Raw genomic sequence first — 17,207 nt, 5'->3', positions numbered from 1 at the left:
TCACAACCTGGGCATGTGCCCTGACCGAGAATCGAACCAGCGACCTCTTGGTGCATGGGTTGATGCTCAACCACTGAACCACACTGGCCAGGCTAAAGAAGTGTTTTAAAGATTAAATGAAATCATGTGTAAAACATTTGACATATAGTAAGCAATCCAATATTACTTAGTGTCACCAAACCAGGAAAATATAAACCCAGCTATACCATTACACTTTTAAATTCTAGCCCTGGCCGCTTTGGAACCTCAGCCAGCAGACCAAAGGGTCCCAGGTTTGATTCCCAGTCAAGAGCATGTGCCTAGGTTGCAGGTTTGATCCCTGGCCCTGGTCGGGGGTGTGCGGGAGGCAACCAATTGATGTGTCTCTATTACATCCATGTTTCTCTCGCTCTCTCTGTCTCTCTTCCACTCTAACTAAATACCAATGGAACAATATCCTCAGGTGAGGATTAAAAACAACAAAAAATTATTCTAGCATTTGCAGTTGAAGTGTGCACATTAAATTAAGACTTTGTGGTTAAATAAACCATTGCTGTAGGGAACGAAGATGGGTTTATCACCTTTAAGCTAAAATAAAATAACTTTTTAAAAAAACTTTATCTTTATTGTTGAATTGATTACAGATGTCTCTTTTTTTGGCCCATAGACCACCTCCTCCCTGCTCCCACCCGGCTCCTGCCGGCTCCTGCCCTCCTCCTGCCTTCCTTACACTATTGTCTATGTCCACTGGTTATGCATATATGTGCAGAAGTTCTTTGGTTTATCTCTTCCAGCCCCCCATCCCTCTTCCCCCTTCCCTTTGAGGTTGGTAAGTCTGACAACCAATTCATACTTCTTAATTCTTTCACCTTTTTCACCCATCCCCCCAATCCCCCTTTCATCTGGCAACCAACAAAAAGTTCTCTGTATCTCCCTGGCCGGTTTTGCTCAGTGGTTAGAGCATCAGCCTGCGGTCCAGAGAGACCCGGGTTTGGTTCCCGCTAAGGGCACACACCTTGGTTGCAGTTTGTCCCCAGCCCTGGCTGGTCGTGTGGGTGGCAGCCACTCGATGTGTCCCTTTCACGTCGATGTTTCTCTCTCTCTTTCCCTCTCTCCCTCCCACTCTATCTGAACAAAAAATGGAAAAATGTCCTCGGGTGAGGATAAAAAAAATAAAAAAGTTCTCTGTATCTATGAGTCTGTTTCTGTTATGCTTGTGCATTTCCGTTGTAGATTCAATTGTTGATAGGTATGTATTTATTGCCATTTTATTGTTCATATTTTTATTCCTCTTCTTCTTCAAGAAGACCCATCAACACTTCATATAATACTGGTTTGGTGATGATGAACTCCTTTAGCTTTTTCTTGTCTGGGAAACTCTTGATATGTCCATCGATTCTAAATGATAGCTTTGCAGGATAGAGTAATCTTGGTTGTAGGTCCTTGCTTTTCACCACTTTGAATATTTCTTGCTACTCCCTTCTGGCCTGCAAAGTTTCTTTTGAGAAATCAGCTGATAGTCTTATGGGAGCTCCTTTGTAGGTAACTAATCGCTTTCTCTTGCTGCTTTTAAGATTCTCTTTGTCTGTAACCTTTTGCATTTTGATGATGTGTCTTGATGTGGACCTCTTTGGGTTCAACTTGTTTGGGACTCTGTGCTTCCTGGACTTTTATGTCTGTTTCCTTCACCAAATTAGGTAAGTTTTTTGTCATTATTGTTTTAAATAGGTTTTCAATTTCTTGCTTTCTCTTCTCTTTCTGGTACCCCATGATGTGAATGTTGGTATGCTTGACGTTGTCCCAAAGGTTCCTAACACTATCCTCTTTTTTAAATTCTTTTTTCTTTTTGCTGTTTTGATTGGGTTTTTGCTTCCTTATATCCCAAATTGATGGTTTGCTTCTTGGCTTCACCTACTCTACCATTGATTCCCTATAAATTATTCTTTATTTCAGTTAGTGCATCCTTTATTTCTGACTGGTCCTTTTTTATGTTGATGTTCTCACTAAGTTCCTTGAAATTCTGTTTCTTGAAATTCTCAGTAAGTTCCTTGAGCATCCTTATAAGCACTGTTTTGAACTCTGCATCTGTCAGATTGCTTATCTCTGTTTTGTTAATTCTTTTCATGGAGTTTTGTTCTTTTCTTTCATTTGGGACATGTTTCTTTGTCTTCTCATTTTGGCTGGGTTTGTTTCTATGAATTAGGTAAAGTTGCTATATCTCCTAGGCTTCCTAGGGTGGCCTATTGTAGTAGGTGTCCAGTAGGGTTCAGTGGCACAGCCTCCCTGGTCACCCCAGCTGGGTCCTCAAGGTACAACCCTAGTGTAGACTGTAAACCCTTCTGTTGTAACTCAATTTTGATTGCTGCTGGTACATCAATGGGAGGAATTTACTCAGGCTGATCAGCTGCAAAGACTGGCTGTGCCCACTAACCACTGACATCTGACTACCTTGGAGGATCAGCTGTGCATGGGCCCACCACACAGAGCAGGCCTTACTTCAGCAGGGCTCTGGTACCCAATGAGTCCACTTCTTGAGTGTGTCACTTGTAAAGGTGGTTGGGTGGTGGTGCTTCCATGTGGTCTGAAGCTGTTCACTGGGTGTGCTGGCTGTGGGGCAAAGTCGGCCACTGCCAGTGTTCTACCCAGGGCCATCAGGCATAAGCTGCAAAGTGATCTATAGATGGCTGCTTCTTGTGCTAGGCTTGGAGATGCCCAGGCAAAGCCAAGCTATGAACGAACCATGGCTGCCTGCTTCTAGTGATGGTCCTGGGCCACTTAGCAAGAGGTATGGGGCTCGCTTAGGTCAGATGCTGCTTGTTTGAGAGATTTCGAAAAACCTGAAGCAGGATCCAAGACAGGCCAATCCTATGGTAAAGCCACTGGAAACAGCCTGGGTGGGCCGGAACGTTGAGTGAGACAGGGCTTCAGAAATTCATCAGGGTGGAACAAACAGTGAGAGGCAGGTTGCTGGAGTTCCAGATACGGCAGCTGTCTGCCGGCCCCACGGGGTTCGATTCTGGTCAAGGGTATGTACCTTGGTTTCAGTTTGTCCCAGGCCCTGGTCGGGGTTGTGTGGAAGCCAATCAGCCGGTGTGTGTCTCTTAGGTAGATGTTTCCAGTGTGTGTCTCTTAGGTAGATGTTTCCCTCTCTTTCTCCCCCTTCCACTCTATCTGAAGATATTTGGAAAAATATCCTCGGGTGAGGATAAAAAAAAAAAGGACATAATTATGTCTTAACCAGCTTTGTGACCTTAGGCTATTTAATTCCTAACACTGGTTCCTTCCTCACTTATGATACTGAGATAATAAAGGCAACTATTTTTTTTTTTAAAGAAACTGGTACATAGTAAGTATTCAATAAAAGTACCTATTATTAGGCATTGTTAACAATATATACTTTGTAGGGTTAATAAGGAAAGGAATAAGTATACAAATAATGCCTAACAGTGCTAGTGCTTACCAAAAACTCAATACAGAACAGCACTATTAGTGTATATTTTTTACAGGAAGGGTGTCTTTCAACAGAATATGACAGGTAGTCAAATTTCACTCCAATAAATATAATTTAAAATGTAAAACACTGAGAACAAGATTACAGCATTTTAAAATGTGCTTATGGCCCTGGCCGGTTTGGCTCAGTGGTTGGAGCGTTGGCCTGCGGTACAGAGACCCGGATTTGGTTCCCGCTAAGGGCATGTACCTCGGTTGCAGTTTGTCCCCGGCCATGGTTGGTCGTGCGGGTGGCAGCCACTCGATGTGTCCCTTCACATCGATGTTTCTCTCTCTCTCTCCCTCCCGCTCTATCTGAACAAAAAATGGAAAAATGTCCTCGAGTGAGGATAAAAAAAAAAAATAATAGTAAGATGTGCTTATGGCTCTGGCAGGTTTGCTCAGTGGCTGGAGCGTTGGCTTGCGGACCAGAGAGTCCCAGGTTTGGTTCCCGCTAGGGGCAAGTACCAAAAAAAAAAAAAAAAAAAAAATGTGCTTATGTTTGTAAATAGGATCTCAATTTTAACATGCCATGGGTTTAATCAGTGTTAAATTACTCCTAAAGTGTTTTTGGGTTTTTAAATGGAAGCTATCTGGCCTCTAATGGTACTGAAAAATGGAAGAAAAGGATTTTGCAAAACCTGAGAAATGAGCTCAAGGGGTGGAACTGACATCCAGACGGTCAGATCTCAAGGTTCTGGCGCAGACGCTCCAGGGGAAAAGGGTGTATTTTACGGGAGACCAGAAAGAGGCAGGACATACTCAAAACACTACAACCCCAATCCTCAAAAGGGCAAAGGCGGTGAGCGGCGGGGCTGGGGCCCCTCTTCCCGGCAGGTGGACAGGCAGGCAACGGGGAGCCCCGCGGAGCCCGAGCTTCTCCAGGCCACCTGCGGAGGCCTCGTGCGGCTGGGGGGCGGGCACGTCACCTCTGCGGTCCCCGTCCCCTCCCAGCCGGCCCCGCAGCCAGCACAACCCGCTTGGCCGCGAGGGCTGAGTGCCGGCGAGGCTCCCACAAACTGCCCGCGGAGGTGACGCCCGGCCCGCTTTCCTGACGGCACGGCTCGCGCCTCGCGCCTCGCCGTCCTTCCCGGATCCCGCAGCCGAGAGCCGCCCGGGCCCACCCCCGCGGCTGCCGACCCCCGACCCCCGACCCCCGCGCCCGCCGTCCCTCGCCCTCCCCACCCCCGCGGCTGCCGACCCCCGCGGCTGCCGACCCCCGACCCCCGACCCCCGCGCCCGCCGTCCCTCGCCCTCCCCACCCCCGCGGCTGCCGACCCCCGCCCCCCGCGCCCGCCGTCCCTCGCCCTCCCCACCCCCGCGGCTGCCGACCCCCGCCCCCCGCGCCCGCCGTCCCTCGCCCTCCCCACCCCCGCGGCTGCCGACCCCCGCGGCTGCCGACCCCCGACCCCGCCGTCCCTCGCCCTCCCCACCCCCGCGGCTGCCGACCCCCGCGGCTGCCGACCCCCGCCCCCCGCGCCCGCCGTCCCTCGCCCTCCCCACCCCCGCGGCTGCCGACCCCCGCGGCTGCCGACCCCCGACCCCGCCGTCCCTCGCCCTCCCCACCCCCGCGGCTGCCGACCCCCGCGGCTGCCGACCCCCGACCCCGCCGTCCCTCGCCCTCCCCACCCCCGCGGCTGCCGACCCCCGAGGCTGCCGACCCCCGCGGCTGCCGACCTCCGACCCCCGCGGCTGCCGACCCCCGCCCCCCGCGCCCGCCGTCCCTCGCCCTCCCCACCCCGGCGGACCCCCGCCGACCCCCGCGCCGCCCGGCGCCCAAGTCCAGTCCGCTGGAGCTGGAAGGGTGTGTTCCGTCGCGGAGAAGCCACCAGAGGGGCCTCACGGGCGGGAGCGTGTGAGGGTCAGGGACGCGCCCACCTCCTCACACACGGAGGGCGGCGGGCTGGGTGAGAGAGAATGGAGGGACAGGCACAACCGAAACTGGGGTCGCCGGCGAAGCCCGCAGCTAAGGTACCTGCGAAAACCCGGGGCTGGTGACAGGGGCCTAGTGGGCGGTCAGACTCTCCAGACGCCCCCGGACCTCAGACGGTTGCTCACAGGTCGCTCCACCGTAGCGCGCCGCTCGCCGCTCACCGCCCGCTAATCCAGAGCGTGGCCGGCGCGGGCCAATCAGCGCACAGCGAACGGCTTTCGCGGGGGGGCGGGGCCGCCGAGGATGCGCGCGCCACGCCCCATGCCGCACGCGCCTAGGGTCCCGGCTGACCTACGGTTATACCGCCTTGCTTACCTTCCAGACAGGGCAGAACGCCAGACCCTGCCGGATCTGCTCAGGTCCCCGAATTTAACCCTTCTCCAGGACACTGACCGCCCCCGCGCCCGCCAATCCCCGCCGACCCCCGCCCCGCCTTGTATTAGAGCCATTTATTTTCCCTCCAGCTCTATGGAGAGGCCCTGCTATGTTAAAATAATTATATGAACAGACCACTTAAACTAATAAAAGGTGTGACTATTTTGGCTCTGTGATAAGGGGTAATGTTTCCCATTGTGTTAAATTTGTTCAGTTGTAAATTCTTCTACAGGAGTCTTTTCTTTTTCGCCCCATCTAACCCTTGGACAGATGCTTAGGATGTGGTAGGTGCTTAATAAATGTTTGCTGAAGGAATACATAAATGGATTCTTCACAGCTTTCTAATTTTTTCTGACATTCTTTCCTCTTCCCTAATGGATAACTTGTTCACCCCCTCCCCCCATAACATACCATGGCTTTTTATGTTGCTACAGCCTTGCTAAATATTTCCCCCAGGTTAATACTCCAGAGTAGATGGATCAAATTTAACATAGAAATTGTTGCACTGTATCTCAATGTCACTTGTTGAATCATTATATAAAAACCATGATGATAAAATTTTAGATGTATACTTATATGGATCAGTTTATGTCTTATATAACTATCGTTCATTTTGTAAGGTATGCTGTCACTTCAAAATCCTCTTAACCATTTTTTAGCTCTTTAAGGAAACTATGAAACACCAAAACCTACTAGCAAAAAGGACAGCATTTCTAAGGGGATGCCGCTTTGACTCCACAAAGAATTGTTGATTCTTTGAATGCACAAAGAGAGGAGTGGATTAGGTCAGGGTACCAAGAGCAGAGTAAGCTTGACCATCTTCCTTCACTAAACACATTTTTAGCATAAATATGTCGAAGAAGAAAATGAATTCAAAAGTTATGCTTGCCAAGGAGACAAAGCAACCTACCTAAACTTATAAATGAAGATATATTTCAGTTCCTTGGCTCAATGACACACTTTTATATTCTTAAGAGACACATCCCAAAATGTTCATGGCTTTCCCTCAGATTTTTTTTTTTTGAAAGGCATATATTTGTTGAACACTTAAAAAATTTTTATCCTCACCTTCAGAAAAGGATCAATTTAATCAATGTATGTCCAAGACACTGAAATGTATTTGAATAAAATGTGTCTGTCTCATTGTAAAGGGGAAAAAAGGTAATAAAATAACCAGTCAAGCTTCATATCAATTAGACAACTTTTACTAAATGAGAAAACTACATTTAAAATGTGCTTTAAAACAAAATGGAATTAGAAAAAAAGACATATGCATTTGAAAGAACGTTGCACTGTGCTGAAAATCAAATCTCTTGCAGTAATACAATACACCAATTCATAAAATGTAAGTTAACAGAATTCTCAATTTAACATTTTTAAAGACAATATTAAGGTCAAGAATTTCACATCTATGGTAGCACATATAGAAGGGCATTATAAATATGATGTCCATCTCTATGAAGCTTACAAATTTGACAATGCTCAATAAAAGCTTTTAGAATCACATCCGAAAGTATCGCATCCAAAAATCACAAATCTGTGTCCTCTAAGTTCTCCTTATAAAATCTTTATGTTCACTTTTCTACTCTTGCCATTTGTTAATACTAACCCTTAAAAGAGAGAGAGAGAACAGGAAAAATAATGCAAAAAATCCTTGATCATGTACAGAAATTATTGCTACTATAGTTCACTACAAAGCATGTTTATACAATATCATATGAACTTTGATCATGAAAAATCAGAATAAAAATCTTTAGTGACATAAGCCTTACAATCGTATACAACATTCACATGGCAATATTAGACAGTTAAGCACCCAATACCCATAGTTGACAGAATGTCCCAATGACCATCATTCATTTAAATATGTCCTTCCTACACACAGAGGGAAAAAGAGATAGTGTCAGCTTTCCAAGGCTTGTCAAAAAAGGATTCTCATGTTTTGTGGACCTAAAAACAAAAACAAAAAACAACGACAACAACAAAAACCCAAAAACAAAACTGATGCAGGTGAGAGTGTTACCAGAAAGTTAAGCATGCCAAAAAAAGGTGTTTCGTGCAAATTAAAACCTAAAACCAAGGTACCACATAACCACATTACCAACTAGTTCGGTAATACTATATGAGCCTTATCTTAAAATTAAATGAAATGCTACTGCACAATAGAGCATCAATCAGTTAAAAATTAGAGTGCACAAATCCAAATCTGTGGCAATTTTTGTATGAAGCAAAATATTCACTATCAGCTGTAAAGTTTGCCCAAACTGTTTGATTAAATCACTGGATTGGACAGTTTGCATACTTTTTAAAATATCAACCTCTAAAATTCCTTTTTATGGTAATGAGGCATAAGTTTTCTTAGTAAGATCAAACAGGTACATAAGTAAAAAAGCCAAAGAAAATAATAGTTGGTGAATGTCTTTAAAGCTTGTCCCATATTTCACTTTTAAAAATGTTTAGAGAAACATGGTTAAAATATTTGCCATTATTCTAGCAAAAACAAACAAACAAAACAAGCCCAAAATAATTAAACAACCAAGCAACACTAAAACCACATTACACAGATGGATCATCATGCTTTCATCTGGTTTAACTATTACATCTAGTTTAATTGGGATGCTGAATTTTCAACTTTAAAAACTGTGATAAGTGAAGATGTAACTTTAATGGGTAATTCTGAATTTGGATTTAACTTTGTTGAATATTATAACAGAGTATACTTATTACAATACAGTGTAGCACATCTTTCTATTAGAAAAAAATTTATGATCCTTTACCCGTCTCCTTAAGTTAAAGGTGTGACATCATAAAGGGTGTCAAATGGCTGGATGGTTTTACAGTGCACACTTATATATTATGAAGTATGTCCTTAACAAATCTGATGGTTTCTTTACACAGTTCCTTTCTTCACCTTTTCTTCGGTGGATTAGCTGTTCGAGGTGGAGTGACGGGACGTCCTGAATTCAGTCCACCATACTGGTACTTAGCTTTCTTTTCAGATGGTTTTAATATCTTAAAGGAAACAATTTATTAACAGTATTATTCTTTCAAGTGCAATAAAAATGTAGAAAAAATAGGAAAGTTCCACAAACATTTCTAACATTTTAAAGAGTGCACAAACATCTGAATAGTTAATATTTGTCATTCCATTGATAATTTAGTAGCAAAAGCTTGAGCACACAAATCCTATCAACTACCTAATCCTTAGAGTTAAGGGAAAAAAAGTTTGTAATTAGTGTATGTGTGGTGAGAAAAAAACTCTAGCTGTGTCAAAAAGACCTAGGTTTGCACCATAATTCTGCCACTTTAGAGGGTAACTAGTCACAAACTCTTCAGACCTTAATTTATGTGTGAACAAATCTTTTAATTAAAAAACAGCTTTATTTGTGGAGCATTTGAGATCTTACTCCCCGGCATATATCATCAGTTTGGTTCAAATAAACTCATAAAAATTCTCAAAAACCCCCAAGAACAAACCAGCTTTATTTTTATATATTACGTATCATAAAGTTCACCCATTTAAAATGTACATGTCAGTGATTTTTAGTTTACATGGTTACAGAGTTGTACAACCAATGCTATAATCTAATTTTAGAACATTTTTGTCACCCCCATAAGGAACCCTATTCCCACCCCCATTTCCACTTTCTACTCCCCTAACCCATTTCAACTCAAGGCAACCACTAATCTACTTTCTTTATTGATTTGTCTTTTCTGGTTCTTTCATATAATGGAACCTGACATTATGTGTTGTTCTGTGACTGGCCTCTTTGATTTTGAGGTTCATGTATGTTGTAGCATGTATCAGTACTGCATTACTTTTAATTGCCAAACAATATGTGATTTTATGGATACTCCACATTTTGTTTATTCATTCTTTAGCTGATAGACATTTGGGTTGTTTCCTTTTGGCTATTACAATGTTCCTAGGAATATACATATACATCTAATTAAGTACTTATTTTTAATTCTTTTGGGTATATACCTAGGATTGGAATTGCTGGATCATACAGAAACTATGTTTAATTGTCTTCCAAAGCAGATGCACTATTTTACATTTTCGCCATCAATCTACATTCCTACTACAGATGTATGAAGGTTCCAATTTCTCCATATCCTCACCAATACTTGTTACAGCCTTTTAACAATTGTATTTATCTGGTAGGTGTAAATAAAGCTTTAAGCTCATTACAGATAGAAAATTTCAATATTAACAAAGAATGCATACAAAAGACTTATGAGGTATTTCTTAGAACTATTCAGCATCATACTTCCTCACTGAAAAAAAAAAAAAAATTAATTCAACTCCACTATGGTGACTGATGAAGTATAAGTCCTGGCTACTATCCTTAAGTTGTAATTGAGAAGTCAAACATTTACCACTCAATTATATTTATTAGTAATTACAAATAGTATAATATAAAAAGAGGGATGGTCTATATTTAAAAAGAGATAGTATGCCCTGGCCAGTTTGGCTCCGCGGTTGGAGCATCGGCCCGTGGACCAGAGAGCCTTGGGTTCGATTTCAGTCAAGGGCATGTGCCTTGGTTTCAGTTCAGTCCCTGGCCCTGGTCAGGGTCATGTGGGAGGCAACTAATTGGTGTGTCTCTCTCATATTGATGTTTTTCTTCCTCCCTCCCTCCCTCCCTCCCACTCTATCTGAAGACAAATGGAAAAATATCCTCAGGTAAGGGTTTAAAAAAAATAAAATAGTGTGTGCATGCTAGGGATATAAAATAAACTTTGCAGAAACAAAGTATCAAAGTTATTTTGGTCTGTGAACAGGAATGATTTTAAGTAGCACAGTAAAATTATTCAAGTTCATCACTTTTAAAAAGTAAATGTTTCTATATTTATAAATGGGTACTTGAAGATTATCTGGAAAGTTTTTCTTAGGTAAATATTCTATGATATTTTCACCTGAGTTTATAATTTTTTCTCAATTTCTGTCCCACCTATTCATCTTGTAAAAGAAAACAAAATCTAAACTATTCATTGACTTCACACTCTTTTAGTAATCAAGTCACTATCCAAGGAGTCATTCAGGGATTTAACAATTTAAAACTCTGCATTAAAAATGACTGATATAAGCTGATGACTATTCTATTGAGATCCTCTTCTAAACTCCCAGTCTTTAAAACCTTCAATACTATGGACCCTGCACTCACCAGTACCTTTCCTTTCTCCCTTTTCTTCCCCCCAAGCATATTACCTTTGCCCTTCTCTCTCCTAAGCTCCAAGAGCCCTTCTTTTGCTTCTGTAACTTGTTTCCTGAGCCTAGGCAGCCCAGCTCACTTCTACCTCTGTAGCTTTCTAATTATAAACTTTCTGTTATAATTTGGGTGGGGGTGAGGGGAGAGAAAATAACTGATATAACTTAGGTTCCTTAAAACTCTAATATCTGATATATACTAAAAAGGCTGAAACCTTTATGAATAACAATAGAAATCTCTATTGAGCCTATGCTGAGATTCACTTCTTAGTAAAATTGACCTGCTCAAGGAAAGAACACAAATCTAAAAGAAAACTTATTCTGACAATAGTTTTATTCACATTTGCAATTGTTATAAATTTATATTATACCTGAAATGAACACATCAAAGTTTCATCCACACTCATCATTCCACCAGCATTATCAAATTCACCACAGTAATTTGGGGCTGAAAATAGGGTTACCAATTGTCGTTTAGCAAAAAATTCATATCCATCTTCTACCACCTGTCAAAGGAAATGTCAAAAGAAAAAAATATATTTATAGGTAATTCTCAACCATCTATACTAACTCTGATTAATGTAACAAAGACCTAAAAAAAGAAAAAACCCTGTTTGTTTTGGAAGCTTGACTTTTCTTTTTACATTGCCTTACAAAATTAAAATTAGTGTGCCTTTTCTATAATGGTAAGGATTTACCTTAAATGAAATAATAAATTTATGACTATAAGAAATTTAGAAATCATATCATCCCCAAGGCTCTCCATAAGCCAATATGTATAATGACTATAGGGTACTGGGATACTAAGCACTTCTTAGATGATGGCATTATAGTCCAACTATAGAATCCTTAATAAAATGAACAATGACCAGACAAGAAAAAACAGATTATAGCAAGGAGGTTTTTCTTGCTCCACTTTTAAATTTTATGTTAGTATTATGTAGCTACACACTGCAAACTCTACTAAATTAGCCTGGCCAGTGTGGCTCAGTGGTTGAGCATCAACCCTTGCACCAAGAGTTCGCCAATTCGATTCCCAATCAGGACACATGCCCAGGTTGTGGGCCAAATTCCCAGTGGGGGGCATGCAGGAGGTGGCCAAGCTATCTCCCTTCCTCTCTCTCTAAAATCAATAATGTACTAAATTGAGCTTAATAATTTACACAGATCACGCTCCCTTAAAAAGTTGCTACTTATAGATTAAATTTTTAATGATTAAATTTTCTTTAATGATTTAACATGATTTCTAGAATCTATTGTCAATTCCTGAGTGAGCTAAACAATTTGTTTCTCAGCTCTATAATTTGATAGGTAGGCAATGATACCTAAACATTTTTTTTCCCCTTTAGTGATTTTCGAGAGAGAGAAAGTGAGAGGGAGAGAGATAGAAGCATCAATGAGAGGGAACATTGATTGGTTGCCTCCTGCATAACCTCACTGGGGATCAGGCCTACAACCTGGGCATGTGTCCTGACCAGGAATCAAACTGGCGACCTCTTGGTGCATGGGTCGACACTCAACCACTGAGCCACACCGGCCGGACTAAACATTTAATATTTATTTATATTAGGCAAGAATATTTTTTGAAATTTTTTAGGTATCCTTTGATTAAACAAAAATTATCCTACAGTACTTGCTAAGATAAGCAAGCACCTCCAAAATAATTTATATATATTTTGTTAATACTAACCAGAGGATACTTTTTCCATTGATTTTTTAAAAAGAGAGTGAAAAGAAGGGAGACAAGGGGGAGAGGGAGAGCGAGAGGGAGAGAGGGAGAGAGAGATTAATGAGAGAGACACAATGATTGGTTGCTTCCCACATGAGCCTCAACCCAAAAACCTGCAAACCCTGCAAATCAAACCCAAGACTCTTCAGTTCTCAGGTTGACACTCTAACCACTAAGCCACACCAGCCAGGGCTCATTTATATGTATTTTTTTTTCATTTATGTTTTAATAATTCCTACCTTAGTAAGGTACATGTTCCTGTTATAATTATCTCATGGTAGAATTTAGATATTAACCTTTTCTGTTAAGACCTTGGCCACTTTATCTACTCTAGGTTCAGCATGGTGCTTGGCACTCAGTACATGCTTTTAGTTCTTAGTTTCCTTGTTCACTTGTTCAATCACATATTTACTGAAAGAATAGGTTTTTTCCTACAGAAAATATTTGAAATTTGTTGTTCATTGTAAGTAGTTTAATTTTAGAGTTAATATGTTTTGTGTATTGTTTTGATATGATTTCAAATCTACTTATTTATGACAAAAATGAAGTTTTAAGAGTAAAGTTGTTTTGATATCAGAGTGAGGTAATTTATGTCAGGATGTCATGATCTCATTTGTTGTCAATGATAAGCATTCAGTGGCTCAAGCTGCTGAGGGACTGCTGGGGGCTTATCAAAATAAAAACCATGTGCAGAAGCAACTACAGCAAGGAGACATTTAAACTATAAATACCCAGAGTTTGTGAAGACCATGGGAGAGTTTCTGGAGACTCTGCTGACCTAAATAACTCTCTTAAGACTTTTAGGGCATTAGCTCCTCCACTGATAAATGCTTACCAGCAAGGGAGAAAGCTATGCAGCAGTCCCCACAAAGGAGATCATTTTACCTGTCAAAACAGACTCCATCATTGCTTAGCAACATGCTCTAGTAACAAGGGACTCTTACTTGTCAGCACTTCTTGACTAAACCATCTCTCCTGAGTTGGAGCCTGAGTACCACCAACTCCTATAAAGGTGCACTTCAATTCAATTAGAATTTTATTCCCTTTTCTCCCCTTGCCTGGTACAACAGTGTGTGTAATCTATTATTGCTTTGGAATACATTTTTTTTTTTTTTAAGATTTTTTTATTGATTTTTAGAAAGAGAAGTGAGAGGGAGAGGGAGAAACTTTCATCGGCTGCCTCCTGCATGCCCACTATCAGGGATGGAGCCTGAAACCAGGGCATGTGCCCTGACTGGGAATCAAACTGGCAACCTTTCAGTGCACAGGACAACATTCAACTAACTGAGCCACACTGGCCAGGGCAAATGTTATTTCTTTATTGGTTTATTAAGAGACATAATCCTCTATACTTTTGCTTATGAAATTATTGTAATTCCTGCAGTGAACCTGTGTAAATCATTGACAAAGATAATCTTGGTCTCTGACTATAATTTGATGCCCAAAACAATATGTTTTGAAAATAAGCAGAATAGGACTTTGGAGGTGCCTAGAAAAAGACCACACAAACCAAGTCAGTTCAGTAACCTGACTTTTAAAATCATCACTTTTGCCCTGGCTGGTTTGGCTCATTGGTTAGAGCGTTGGCCTGTGGTCCAGAGAGACAGTTCCCGCTGAGGGCATATACCACGGCTGCAGTTTGTCCCCAGCCCTGGTTGGGTTGTGTGGGTGGCAGCCACTCGATGTGTCCCTTTAATGTTGATATTTCTCCCCCCCCCCCCCACTCCATCTGAGCAAAAAAAAAATCATCACTTAAAAAAAAAAAGACCAGTGAAAATGAAGCTCTATAGCTGGGGGGGAAAAAAAAAAAAGATTACCAGTGGGTATTTTATTAGGAACTTAGAAACTCTGCCCTCTTATCTAATGAAAGGCTTATCTTAATTATCTCATTCACAAACACAGTGTTTACTCACTAAAAGACAGCTTTACCAAAAGCAAAGAACTTGGGGACATGACTTCATTTCAACTGAACTAGGATATTCTGCTAGGAAAAAGGCATGTGATATAAAATGTGCAGAAAATGAGGAGCCGGGCACCTGTGTGTATCCCACAGGATCACAAAGAGGTAGTAGTCAAGTGTCATGGGGTATAAAACCTCAGAGAAAAGGAAAGTATCCTAGAACAGCATAAACTTAATAAATTTTGCTTTAACAAAAAATAACAAAGAATCTTTAAAAAATACTATATTTACAAATTTCAAATTCTTTTCATACTTTCAAAAGTAGCCAATAAACATTTTTTAAAAATGCCTCTGAATGTATTTCATTCAAGTATGTGTTAGAGAACATGAGGACTTGGTATATTAAATTGTTAAAATAAGCTTTTATTAACTTTTTTTTTTCATATCCTCACCCGAGGATATTCTTCCATATTTTGTTCAGATAGAGTGGGAGGGAGGGAGAGAGAGAGAAACATCAATGTGAAAGGGACAAATCGAGTGGTTGCCACCCGCACAACCCAACCAGGGCTGGGGGACAAACCGCAACTGAGGTACGTGCCCTTAGCAGGAACCAAACCCAGGTCTCTCTGGACCGCAGGCTGACGCTCTAACCGCTAAGACCAAACCGGCCAGGGCTGTTAATTAACTCTTTTATTCAACAAAGACTAATGCAACCTATAATACGTCATTAAGTCTACAAGGCAGTGGATATTGAAAGATTAAGTCATAATTCCCTCCTTAAGAAGTGTACAATGTGGTAGAGGACGTAGAAACAAACAAACAAATCTAAACTGAATACACATTTTTATAATGAAAATTCAAGTATGTACAAAAGTACAAAGTTAATAAACTACCATTTACTAACCACTGATTTAATAATTATTAGCACTTCACTACATTTCTTTCATTTAGCCCCCTTTTTCTCTGCTGATGTATTTTAAAGCAAACCCTAGATATGTCATCCTACCTTTATATACTTGAGTATGCAATTCTGTATGAACATCCTTCTTACATAACAATAATGACATATCATCACAGCTAAAACAATTAAGAACAATTACTGGGGATATCTAATACCCAATCCATAATAGAATTTCCCCAACTTTCTCAAAAATATCTTTGTTCTTATCAAAGTCCCCACAATTCATTTGGTTATTATCTACAATATGTAAACATCACATTAAAATGGGATCAAATATTTCTACGAAGCTTCAGACAAGCACTAAAAAATTTATTAGAATTACAAAAACATATTCTTTGAAACATTTCCTCTTAGAAGGTGAGAAAGGATTAACAAATCATTAGATTGTTAATTGTGAGTACAAGGTATAGACATCAAAAATAAAAGGACTAGACTTGTGTGAAGTTAATAAATATGAAATTATCCAAAAGTTTTATATCTCATACCTGATGAGCTCGACAAATCAAGTCTAAATCGTGACGATTTAGAAATTTACTGACTACATCAGCTCCAAAAGTGAAGGAAACACCACGATCGTTTTCTCCCCAGCCTTGCACATCCTTATCTGGGTCAGACCACAGCAAATCACAGAGCAAACCTTCAAAAAATTTAAAAAGCAATGAATAAAAAACATAAGTTTATAAAATAAAGCATACTGTCATCACATTTTTTGTCCTATCCTCTTACCCTTTAATAAACAGAAACAATCTCTTGCCCCTGGAATCCCAGTTTATCAAACTTAGCCATTCTTTGTTAAAGCACCATACAAATATAATTTTCCCTGGCTTCTTAAGGAGTACTTTCCAACCCTTTCCACATACAGGAAATATGGTACATTCTAAGCACACAATACATAGAACAGGCTGTTTATCTTTTTTATGTAGTTTCTCCACATTCATAACCAAAGACCCCACAACATTTCCTGAATAGTTCATCCTTTCCTTACAGAGATACCTACACTGTCTATTTCTGGGCGCTACAGTCTACTCCATTACTCTATTTTATTTATCCTTGAGCTAAAAACATACTAGAGCTCTTAAATAAATCTGTTTTGGGTAGGGCTGGTATCCCATTTAATCTTTTTTCTTCAGGACTGTCTTGGTTGCTTTTAATACTTTGTTCTTCCACATATAAACTTCTGAATCAATATATCTAATTCCATGATCCCAATTAAGATTTCACTGAAACTGCATTTATCTATAGATCAACTTAAGAAAATATTTTCTACTAAGGCATGAAGGATTTAAATAAAGTATGAAGGAACAAAATCAGATCCAATTTTGGCATTAGTAATGTTTGGAGCTTAAGAAAAGAGGTCTAAGCTAAAAATGCTTATCTGGGTATCTTTATTATAGTAGTGTAAATCTTAGGAGGAACTCAGATCACCTCGGGAATGAAAAGTGAGAAGACCAATAAATGATCTGAAGAATCAAACATTTAATAAGTAAGCAGAAGAGGGGAAATGAGTAAAAGATATTGAGGAAAAAAATGGTCACAACAAAAGGATGAGATTAGAATAGCAGAGATCACCTGGAAGGGGCAAGAATTATCTAGGAGTAGGAAATGGGTAAGTGTCAAGTACAATGAAGA

At 40.8% G+C, this 17,207-nt stretch overlaps 1 protein-coding gene across 3 annotated transcripts in view; it reads right to left on the bottom strand.

The window, feature by feature from the left end:
* Positions 1–6,965: 6,965 nt before the first annotated feature.
* Positions 6,966–17,207, bottom strand: part of PPP1CB (protein phosphatase 1 catalytic subunit beta) — a 42,001-nt gene continuing 31,759 nt past the window's right edge. For 2 of the 3 annotated variants that reach the window (XM_036262291.1, XM_036262290.1), the window contains exons 6-8: positions 16,064–16,215; positions 11,360–11,494; positions 7,599–8,788 (exon numbers count right to left, since the gene is read on the bottom strand). In XM_036262291.1, the coding sequence (XP_036118184.1) occupies positions 8,684–8,788; positions 11,360–11,494; positions 16,064–16,215 (392 nt within the window). In that variant the 3' untranslated portion in view covers positions 7,599–8,683. Of the gene's footprint in view, positions 8,789–11,359; positions 11,495–16,063; positions 16,216–17,207 lie in introns of all 3 variants that reach the window. The other variant, XM_036262289.1, reaches the window with a different exon arrangement.

This window comes from Molossus molossus, unplaced genomic scaffold (assembly GCF_014108415.1).
Source record: "Molossus molossus isolate mMolMol1 unplaced genomic scaffold, mMolMol1.p scaffold_m16_p_15, whole genome shotgun sequence".
NCBI lineage: Eukaryota > Metazoa > Chordata > Mammalia > Chiroptera > Molossidae > Molossus > Molossus molossus.
The sequence above is the reverse complement of the archived record's forward strand: the minus strand, read 5'-3'. Positions and strand labels throughout refer to the sequence as shown.